Source organism: Benincasa hispida, chromosome 11, assembly GCF_009727055.1.
Source record: "Benincasa hispida cultivar B227 chromosome 11, ASM972705v1, whole genome shotgun sequence".
In the NCBI taxonomy this organism is placed as follows: Eukaryota; Viridiplantae; Streptophyta; class Magnoliopsida; order Cucurbitales; family Cucurbitaceae; genus Benincasa; species Benincasa hispida.
This window is the reverse complement of record NC_052359.1, coordinates 81940801-81952841: the sequence shown is the minus strand read 5'-3', so window position 1 is coordinate 81952841 and position 12041 is coordinate 81940801. Positions and strand designations below refer to the sequence as shown.

Here is a 12041-nt window from a genome sequence, read left to right as displayed (position 1 = left end):
GACTTCTTATGATTTCAATTGCCTTCAAGAATTATCTAGACCTCTCAGAGTGCCTCATTCAATTTGTTAGACTAGATTTTTTTTCAGTTTTATTTCTTCTTCCTATAAATTTACTTCTAGCCTTGAGAAGCTGCAAGCTTATTCTAAAAACAATCCTTTATTCATTTCTAAGACTCTTATATTTATGAAAATGAAGATTTTGTACGAGATAAAAAAATTTCTCGTTGCTACTTCTTGTTGTGATTTTGTGCTGATCCAAGCGTCTAACCTTCATTTTGGCTTTCCCTCACGAGTGTCATGCGGAAATCCAAGTACGAGCTAATTGTTTTTTCAGACTAAACTCATGCCGTATTTTTTAGGCAGTGGAGTTGTGATAAGTATCTTTTTGTATTGATCACGATTCTTGCCTTCGTTTTGGCTTGCCCCCATGGGTGTCATGCGAACATCCAACTACGAGCAAGTTTCGATCTCAACGACTCTCTCTCTCTCTCTTATGAAGTACTTAAGGAGATTAAATATTTTTTAGAAGCGTTCAAGTTTTCAAACCTTTTCCACCCCCAGATTTAGAAGGTATCAAAGTTCTTAGAAAGAAATAAGCGATAGTATTAGAAAGTTATGTGCAAAAGACGTTTGTTGAAAAGCTTACATGCTTGCTGAATTCTAGAAGTAATATTAAAGGAAAAATAATCTTAAAAATTAATACTAATTTAGACTAGGCGTTAGTGTCAAAGCATAATTTCATCCTTGGGGTCATCAATGGTAAAACGAGGCAACTAAAAAAAGTAAGCGATCAAAAGTATGCATAAGATATAAATAGAAAGGGAGGCACACAAGATAGACAAAATTTTCAATAAATTTATATATTGCAGCGAATAGATACAAAAGAAAAGAGAAAAAACATCGTCAAAATCAAGAAAAATGAGAGAATGACACCGCTTTGAATTTACGTTACTCCCGCATCACTGTTGTGGCCCTCGGTGGATTCTCAGGAAAATGTAGTGGACTCTGAAGATGCGAGGGAACTGGTGGCACCACCACTAGGTGAGCAACGACGTTCTGAAATAATTAAACCATATATGGGGAATAAGTCATTGGACGGACCTTAACTGATATACGGGGAATAAGTCCCTCATACTGCATGCATAAAATTCGGTTAAAGGAAGGGAAGGACGACTTTGTGGAAAGACAGTGCAGGCTGAATCTAGCCATGCAAGAGGTGGTTAAAAAGAAAATGATAAAATGGTTGGACACAGGGGTATTTACCCCATTTCAGATAACAGTTGAGTAAGCCCAATACAATACGTCCTAAAGAAAAAAGGAATAATAGTTGTAGCCAATAGCAAGAATGGGCTAATTTCAACAAAGGTTGTGACTGGCTGGAGGATATGTATAGATTATCACAAATTGAATCTAGCGACAAAAAAGAACCACTTCCCACTACCATTTTTTGACCAAATATTAGACAGACTTGCGGGGAACGAATTATTCTATTTTCTAGATGAATATTCTAGATATAATAAGATCACAATCGCACCAAAAGATCAAAAGAAAATGATGTTCACGTGCCCCTTTGGCACGTTCGCCTTTCGACGCATGCCCTTTGGGCTCTATAATGCATCCGAAATGTTCCAAAGGTACATGATGGAAATATTTTCAGACTTTCTGGATCAGTCTGTAGAGATCTTCATGGATGATTTCTCTGTTTTCGGTGATACATAAAACTCATGCCTCGAGAATTTGGAGAAAGTTTTGAAACTTTGTGAAGATACCAATCTTTTCATCAACTTGGAGAAATGCCATTTTATGGTGACGGAGGGCATGCAGGACTTGCAGTGTATAAGGGAAAGATCGAAGCAATCGCCAAACCCCTTACACCCATAATGTTAAAACCTTACGAAGTTTTCTGGGCCATGCGGGATTCTACCAGAAATTCATCAAAGGATTTTTCCAAATCGCATGCCCTTTAAGTGCACCTTTAGAGGTAGATAGACCATACAATTTTGATGATACTTCCATTCAAGCATTCAATAAGTGCAGGAATCTTCTGATCTTTGCGTCTATTTTGGTGGCGCCTGATTGGTCGCATCCTTTCGAGCTGATGTGTGATGCAAGTAACTATGCAGTGGGTGTTGTACTGGGGCAACGAAAGGAAAGAATCTTGCATCTGATCTTCCACACCAACAAAAACTTGAATGATGCCCAGGAAAATTATACTACTACTAAGAAACAAATGTTAGCCTTTGTATTTGAGGTTGAAAATTTTCAACTATATCTAGTGGGGTCCAAGGCGGTAATTTACACTGATCATGTTGCAATCAGATATTCATGATAAAGAAAGACGTGAAACCCAAACTAATCCGATGGGTGCTTTTACTACAAGAATTTGATATTGAAACCAAAGGCAAAAGATGGACTGAAAACCAAGTGGTCGACCATTTATCAAGACTGGAGAATGGGGCGATGCAAAAAAAGGAAAAAGAAATTGAAGACTGTTTCCCTGACAAGAAACTGATGAGTTTGTGCGATAAAGAACCATGGTACGCAAATATCGTTAACTATTTGGTTTGTGGGCACACTCTGGAAGACTACCATTTTCAACAAAAAAAAAAAAAAAAAAAAAAAAAACTCTTTCACAAAGCAAAATTTTACTATTGGGATGATCTATATTTTTACAGACTAGGGCCTAACCATATTCTAAGAGGATACGTGCCAGAGACAAAGGTTCAGTGCATCTTAGTGCAATGTCACGAGTTCCCTTATGGTGGACACTTTGAAGGCCAGAGGATCGCAACTAAGGTCCTTCAATGTGGCAACTTCTAGCCCACTCTATTCAAGGATGCTTATGCTTATATGGTGGCTTGCGACCAATGTCAATGAACCGACACTATATCAAACAAGGATACAATTCTATTGACTTCCATCTTAGAAGTAGAATTATTTGACGTATGGGACATCGATTTTATGGATCCCTTCCCAGCATCTTCCAGACATCAATGTATCTTGTGGGCAGTTGATTATGTCTCAAAGTGGGTGGAGACCATCTCTTACGCTAAAAATGATACGACAAAAATGGTGAAATTTATGAAAACGAACATCTTTTATCATTTTGGGATGCCCCATGTGTTAATAAACAATAAAGGTACGCACTTTATTAACCACATTATATCTAACCTCTTGATTATGTTTAACATGAAGCACAGGGTTGCTACTGTATATCATCCGTAGACTAATGGTCGAGTAGAGGTTTCGAATCGGAAGATTAAGTCCATACTCAAGAAAGTGGTCAGCACCTCTCACTAGGACTGATCGCAAAAACTAGACGAGGCTATCTGGGCCTATAGAATAACATTCAAGATGGCTATTGGCATGTCGCTGTATGCGTTAGTATATGAGAAGGCGTACCACCTCCCGTTAGAACTTGAGTACAAGGCTCAATGGGCCTTGAAGAAGTTAAAGTTAAACCTGACAAGAGTTGGAGATGCCAAAAAGCTTCAACTGAATGAGCTGATTGAATGGCGTTTGACCCATATGAAAATAGCAAGTTGTACAAGGAGCGGACCAAAAAAATGGTACGATAGCAAGATCAATAAGAAATATCTCGTTTTTGGCCAACTAGTGTTACTTTTTAACTTTCGTCTATGTATGCTTTCAGGTAAACTGAAATCAAGATGGTTTGGCCCATTCATAATACGTAAAGTTTTCCCTCATGAAGCTGTGGAGTTAATGAATGAGGACGACGACAACATGTTCAAAGTCAATGGTCAATGCCTAAAGCTTTACCATGGAGGCTCGATTGATCGCATCAAAGAGACCATTGGCTTAGACGGGCAAGCCTGATCGCCCACAATGAAGAATCCTTGTGGCGAATTCAATCACACTTTTCCAGGGATGTCTTCTATCACTTTAACTCTGCATTCCTAAATAACTTCTTGTTTTGCGTTATTTGATTCTTTTTGTTGTTTTGTGATCTGTTGCATGTCTTCCTTGGTTAAATTTATCAGAATTAAATCCTCATCTGTATGATAATTGATGTACACGATGATTTGATGAATGATGCGATTGCTTGACTTATGCGATAATTGTATGATTTGTCAAGTCTTAACGCATGAATGCGATGGGTTACTTGGTTAAATTCTTGAGGATCATTAAATGTGTCATTGATAACGGGCAGAAATACACGTTATTACATTGCTAAGTTATAAAACAATGAAGGTTTGCGTTGATAAAATATATAAAATTGCATCAAAGTAGCATTAAGCTCATAATATTGTGGTCGCATGCGTCCATCGCATGAAAACAGTTAACTTATGTATTTTTGTGCAGAATATGCGTTGACGCAAGGCAGAAAATGCGATCACAAGAAATCAACGGTCGAGCGCAGCATTACCGCACGGCTTTGCGGTGACTTGCACTCGCAAGTATCTGCTTAAGAAGGATTGCCGCATAAAGCCGGCGCAACTTGGTAGGCGCATCTGGGTGAAAAGCATAATAAATCACGATGGGAAATAAAGCTGATGACGGTCGATTCCGAATTAAGTTGACAAGCCACTAACGAACTACTGTAGCAAGTACACTCAACTTTTCGGTGAAAAATATTCGGCGCATCGACAGAGAATTAATGCCATCCCATCAGTGCAATCATAAGAGAGAAGAAGCCTTTCACTCCGAAGCTCTATAAATACCGAAGGCAACCTTCAATGAAGGGGTTGGTATGGTTCGTCTAGTTCGACAGATAGATAATTTTCTTCATAGTTAAAAGTAGCCTTGTTCTTAGTGTTTCTTTTATTTAGAAGGCGAAAGCGAGAGAAGTGAGATTGTGCCGAAAGATCGTTCTGGTGAACTTGGAAGAGTACCGGAAGCGTCGAGATCAAAGAGAGGAATTTACTACCAGGCTCTCTTTTGAACAGAATAGAGTTAATAGTGTAAAAGCCTTAGGAAGCAAGGGATTGCTACCAGGCTCTCTATCCTTATCTTTCATTATCATTTTGTACTTTGAACTTATCTATAGAAATGGAATTTACTTCTTTATATCTGTTCACTCTCTATTTATTACGCATGAGTAGCTAAATCTATCGAATGGGTTAAGAAGCACTTAGCTAGCATAACTGGGGATCTTCATTCCATGCGATTATCTTGTATTATGTATGCATCATTCGTCCATTAGAGATACTCGGGAGGGTAGTCTAAGGATAGAATGTAGGCTTGGAAAAGTCAGGTTAGAATCTAGGCTCGGGAGAGTCAGGTTAGAACACATAATCAAGAGATAGGAGCTTAGAATAAACACTGTTTGCTATTAACGCATCGCATGCATCCTAGAGATAGGTTATGATTGTATGCGGTCACCTTGTCTTTGTGTGCATCTTGCACCATCACATATGCAAGAAGTAGAGACTTAGGAATAAGCTCTATGGACATTATCACATTTATCGCATGCGTCCTAGAAATAGGAGTACCGCATTTGCATTGGAAAATGATTTGCTATCGCATGAGTGTAGCATGATCACATAGTTTGACACATTCCCGGGAAACGCTAGCTAAAGTGCTTTTCAACTCATTCCTCCGCATACTCAGTGTATCTATCGCATAATCAATCTTTTCTCAAAACCGCCGCATACTTTTTATACCACAAACAACACCCCAAAACAACTCTTTGATTTATTGGTTACCATAAAGACTTCTTAAATATTTTTACCGCATAATGTTTTTCCTAATCCCTGAGTTTGACCCTAGATTTATCAGGAAACTCGGTAGGATTTATACTTGGATTCTGCTGAGAAAATTTCTGCACAACGCATTCCCATCACCGCAATTCACTTCATTAATTTCACCGCATAAAATAACGCATCAATTTTTTGGCGCCATCGTCGGGACTTCGGCAATTTAGTGTGCTAACGGTAATTTTTCTGATTTCTTTGTAGCTCTCAATCTCTGGCAAATTACGACACAAAGAGTGAGAGGACGTTCCGACAAAGACTGGGAGATAGCCGCCAACAACAACCACCTGAGAAAGATAATATGGCAGAGCAACATGGAAATGGAGCACCAAACGAAAACAATGTCATGGCGAATCCAATCCTACTGGCAAACGATCACAATAGGCCCATTNCCGCCAACAACAACCACAATCATACAAAGAAGGTGTGGCGAATCCGATTCTGTTGGTAAACGATCGCAATAGGCCCATTAGGGACCATGCATCGCCAAACCTCTACGATTTCTCCCCAAGAATCATGAGGCCTACTCTTGATGGGTCTCGATTCGAAATGAAACCGGTGATGCTGCAGATGATCTCGACTGTTGGACTGTTTGGAGGAAGGCATGGCGAGGACCCGCACGCCCACCTTCGGAGTTTTATAGAAATCTGCAACACTTTTGTGTCCGGAATATCTCTACCAAAGAAGTTCAACTAACTATGTTTCCATTTTTTTTGTGTGATCAGGCATGAAAATGGGCGTACTCTCTCGAACCGGGGGAGATTAATTCCTGGGAACAAGTAGTAAAGAAATTTATGAAGAAATATTTCCCACCAACTGAGAATGTCGGGAGAAGGAAATTAATAACCAAATTTGAACAGAACATGGATGAATCGCTCAGCGATGCTTGGGTGAGGTTTAAGAGGCTGGTAAAGGATTGTCCACACAACGGATTACCAGACTGCTTGCAAATGGAGATCTTTTATCATGGATTAAACCCTGCTTCGCAGACCACTTGCAATGCGGCAGTCGCTGGAGGTCTACTAGACAAAACGTATGATGAGGCCAAGAACATCCTTGATTGCATCTCTAAAAATCATGAGGGCTGGAGAGAGAGCGATAGAGATTGAGAATAAAGGATAATGACGCAAACAATGGTGCTATCGCATCACTTCAGAGTTAGATGACTGCGATGATGAACTTGATACAGAGAATCGCAATCAGCAACCCAACAATGCATAGTGGGCAACTGAACGCAATCAACCAGACCACCGTAAGGAGTGTTATTTGCGGTGAAGGACATGCAATGGAGGAATGCCCGCAAAACCCATAGTCTATTTATTTTGTGAAGAATAATCCATTCTCTAACACGTACAACCCTAGGTGGAGAAACCACCGCAAATTTGCATGGAAAAATTAGCAGCAAAATTTCCAATCAGTGGCACAAAAAGAAGGGCCACCCGGATTTTTCCTGCGAAATAATGGTCAGACGAGTAATCAAGCCAGCAGCTCGCAGATGCCGCAATCTTCCTCTTTGGAAAGTTTGTTGAAGTAATATATTGAGAAGAACGAAACTGTGCTTCAAAACCAGGCAACGTCTATCTGCAACCTGAAACTACAGATGGGTCAGATTGCAAGCGAACTCAAGAACAGACCGCAAGGAGCCCTGCCGAGTTCAACGAAACTCCCACGCAACCCAAGGGGTACGGGTAAAGAACAGTGTCATGTGGTGACATTGCAGAGTGGAAAGACTATGGTAGGGGAGAAAAAGGAGCCTAGCCAGACTACTCCAATTGCGCTGGAACTTGAGATTGTGGTGACTCGAGAAGAAGAAGGAGAAAACGAAGCGATAGAGCCAGAGATTACGTCCACCTCAGAGCCAAAAGAATAGGGAATCGTGAGAGTACAGTTGCGACCTTTCCCACAGAGACTCAGAAAGAAGAAGAATGACGAGGAACAATACCAACGCTTCATGACTATGTTAAAACAATTGCATATTAACATTTCGTTCGCAGAAGCAATTGAGGAGATGCCCACATATGCGAAGTTTCTAAAGAATATGTTGACCAAGAAGAGAGGCACTGGTAAATTTTCCACGGTGGCTTTAACACAGAGCTCCAAATCTATAATCCCACTGAAGATGCGCGAACCTGGGAGTTTTACAATACCTTGCTCCATTGGAGGATTGTACATCGGGCAAGTGTTGTGCGATCTTAGAGCCAGCGTCAACTTGATGCCTCTGCCAATTTTTAAGCAGTTGAATGTTGGGAAACTTGCGCCCACGACAGTGACTCTCCAATTAACCGATAGATCTCTGGTGCATCCAGAGGGGAAGGTGAAGGACGTGCTAGTCACAATCGACAAATTTATATTACCAGCCGACTTCATCATCTTGGACTACGAAGCCGACAAGGATGTGCCTATCATCCTGGGCGACCATTTTTATCAACCGGCCGTGCTCAGATTGATGTGTGCAAAGGAGAGATCACTTTGAGCGTGAATGGACAGAAGCTCAAGTTTGACATTATTCGTGCCATGAAGTATCCTGACGAAGAAGACCTGAATGAATCTGACGATGAACAGAGTTTGAATGAAGAAGAGAAGCCTGAAGACAAAAACGAAGATGAGGATGCGAGTGCATCCATTGTTGCATGCAATGCGATAATAGAAAAAAAAAAACAAGGAAAATGAGATGATCGCAACCCAAGAAAAAAAGCCGACAGTAAATGAAGAAAGAAAAACAACACAACTGTCCTTAAAAAACCACCAATAATAGAGCTGAAGACCCTGCCTAACCACCTAAAGTATGCGTTTCTGGGCTGAATGAAAAGCTATCGGTAATCATTTCCTTGAACTTAATGAAGACCAAGAGAATGCGTTGCTGAGCATTCTGAGAAAATATGTGAGAGCGATTGACTGGACGCTCGCAGACATTTGAGGAATTAGTCCCACATACTGTATGCATAGAATTCGTCTCGAAGAAAACCACAAAAGATCGATTGAACATCAGTGCAGACTCAACCCTGCGATGAATGAGGTCGTAAAGAAGAAGATAATCAAGTGGTTAGATGTGGGCATCATCTATCCGATAGCAGATAGCACGTGGGTCAACCCCGTGCAGTGCGTGCCAAAAAAAGGTGGGATGATGGTAGTCCCTAACGTAAATAACAAGCTAATGTTGCAAAGGACCGTTACTGGATAGCGTATTTGCATGGACTACCGCAAGCTGAATGCGACAACGAAGAAAGATCATTTCCCTTTACCTTTCATTGACCAAATGCTAGATCGTCTAGCTGGAAATGACTTCTACTACTTTTTGGATGGGTATGCCAGTTATAATCAGATCATGATTACTCCCGAAGATCAGGAAAATACCACATTCACCTGCCCTATGGAACTTTTGCTTTTCCCCGCATGCCGTTCGGCCTCTGCAATGCACTGAGCACTTTCCAAAGGTGCATGATGGCCATCTTTTCAGAATATCTTGAAGACTCTGTAGAAATATTCATGGACGACTTCTCTATATATGGGCACACATACGAAGCCTGTCTTGCCAACTTGGAGAAGATATTGAAAAGATGTAAAGAGACGGACCTCTTACTTAGCTGGGAGAAATGCAATTTTATGGTGAAGGAGGGCATTGTGCTGAGGCATAAGGTATCTAGGGACGGGTTGGAGGTAGACAAGGCAAAAATTGAATCAATTGAAAATCTTCCACCTCCAACAAATGTAAAGGCTGTAAGGAGTTTCTTGGGGCATGTCGGATTTTAAAGATGTTTTGTCAAGGACTTTTCAAAAATAGCACGTCCGCTGAGTGCGTTGATGAAGGCTGATAGAAAATTTGACTTTGATGATAATTGCCACAACGCATTCATGATTTTAAAGAACACACTGACGACTGCTCCCTGTTGATCGCGCCAGATTGGACACTTCCCTTTGAAGTAATGTGCGATGCGAGCGGGTATGCAATAGGAGCAGTGCTAGTGTAGAAAAGAAAAACAATACTGCATCCCATCACATACGCAAGTAAGACTTTAAACCCTACTCAAACTAACTACACCACCACAGAAAAAGAGTTGCTTGCGATAATATTTGCGTTGGAGAAATTCAGAGCATATTTATTGGGAACAAAAGTACTCATCCATATTGACCACTCGACGATAAAATATCTGATGACAAAGAAGGACGCAAAGTCGAGGTTGATTAGATGGGTTCTCCTCCTCTAAGAATTCGATATGGAAATAATTGATCGCAAGGGGACGGAGAACCAAGTTGCAGATCATTTATCCAGATTGGAAAATCCTGAGGTTGACCGCAATGAGTCAGAGGTGAGTGCAATGTTCCCAGACGAGCAGCTATTTCATATTGAAGAATTGCCATGGTACGCAGACATGGTAAATTATCTGGTTTGCGAGCAATTTTCCAAAGATTATACTGNGAAGAATTGCCATGGTACGCAGACATGGTAAATTATCTGGTTTGCGAGCAATTTTCCAAAGATTATACTGACCACCAAAAGAGACGGCTCAGGCATAAATGCAGATATTATTATTCGGATGAGCCAAATCTATATAAGAGGGGGTCAGACCAGATTATGTGACTGTGTGTACCGGATACCGCTCATCAACGCATATTATCGCAATTTCATGATTCATAATATGGCGGACACTTTAGAGGGCAGCGCACCGCAGCGAAAGTATTACAAAGTGGGTACTATTGGCCAATACTATTTAAGAATGGAAGAGACTACGCGATGAAGTGTGACCGGTGCCAACGCACGGGTAACATTTCATGGAAACATGTGATGCCCATGAACATCATTTTAGAGCTGGAGTTGTTCGACGTCTAGGGCATTAATTTCATGGGACTATTCCCACCTTCGAATGGTCACAAGTATATTCTGTTAGTCGTCGACTACATGTCCAAGTGGGTAGAAGCAATAGCATGCGCTACAAATGATGTGGCAACAATCTCCAAATTCCTGAAGAAAAATATTTTCACGTGTTTTAGCACTCCACGTGCCATAATAAGTGAGAAGGCTCCCACTTTGTTAATTACTTTGTCAAAAATCTGCTGTTGAAATATAATATCCTCCACAAATTAGCCACCGTATACCATCCACAAACGAATGGTCAGGCTAAAGTGTCCAACCGAGAAATTAAGTTGATATTAGAGAAGGTGGTAAAGCCTTCGCGAAAAGATTGGGCAACAAAGTTGGACGATGCGTTGTGGGCATACCGAACTGCCTATAAAACATCGATAGGCATGTCTCCGTATGCGTTGGTATTTAGTAAAGCATGTCATTTACCACTAGAGCTGGAGCACAAAGCACTGTAGGCGGTGAAGAAGCTTAATGTCAACTTAAAAGCAGCAGGGGAAGCAAGAAAACTACAACTGGTCGAGCTTGATGAATGGAGAATGCAAGCTCATGAAAATGCCAAAATATACAAAGAACGAGCAAAAGGTTGGCATGACAGCCGGCTATGTGGTAAAATCTCCATGTCGGACAAAAGGTCTTACTTTTCAATTCATGGTTACGGCTCTTTCTTGGCAAGTTAAAGTCGCGCTGGTCCAGACCCTTTATAATTAAAGAAGTATTCTCGCATGGTGCGGTTGAGCTAATTACTGAGGAAGGGACCCGTACACTTGCGGTTAACGGGTAAAGAGTCAAGGCATATTGTGGGGGTGATTTTCAACGAGAAAAGACCTCTATAGACCTGAGAAATCCGGAATGAAGGAAAATGGAGTGGCCCTTACGCTGGCATGCAACAAAAAATCATCTGGGGCGCAAGTCTTTTGGAGTATCCTTTTTCTTACTTATGATTCATGAACTCTCACTACTACGATGTTTCAATTATCATTTATCTATCTTCATTTTACTTCTTTAAAAAAAAAGCAAAAAAAAAAAAAAAAAGAGAGAGAGAGAGAAAAATTTTGTTTTTTTTTAAAATTATTTGACCCTTTCAATGTTTTCTTTGCAAACGATTACGGAGGCGCTACACGAAGATGCAACTACTTAATTTTGTCACCGCAATCCATAAAAAGAAGATCGCCGCAAAGCAGAATGCGTCAACAAATAATGCGGGCGACATCGCAAATTTGGGGGTTGTATCTTTCCTTGACCTTATTCCAAATTTTGCACTATCGCATCACATTTTAATTTTGAATGTTTTATCACCGCATCTTCTTTGATTGCCGCAATCATTTAACATTGATCAATTTAGTACGTCATCGCATGATTTCTCTTTGCCAATTATGATTTCAATGATGAAACACATGCTTCTATTTTTTTCGTATACACTAGAGTCAACTTAATTTTAGGACAGTCACCTCATGAAATATTTCTAG

At 40.5% G+C, this 12041-nt stretch overlaps 1 protein-coding gene across 1 annotated transcript; it reads left to right on the top strand.

Moving 5' to 3' along the window:
• The first annotated feature begins 3354 nt into the window (after window positions 1-3354).
• Window positions 3355-3837, top strand: LOC120090901. The gene is made up of 2 exons (XM_039048595.1): window positions 3355-3544; window positions 3653-3837. Exons 1-2 carry the CDS (start codon window positions 3355-3357, stop codon window positions 3835-3837), a joined length of 375 nt encoding a protein of 124 aa, XP_038904523.1.
• The last annotated feature ends 8204 nt before the right edge of the window (window positions 3838-12041 follow it).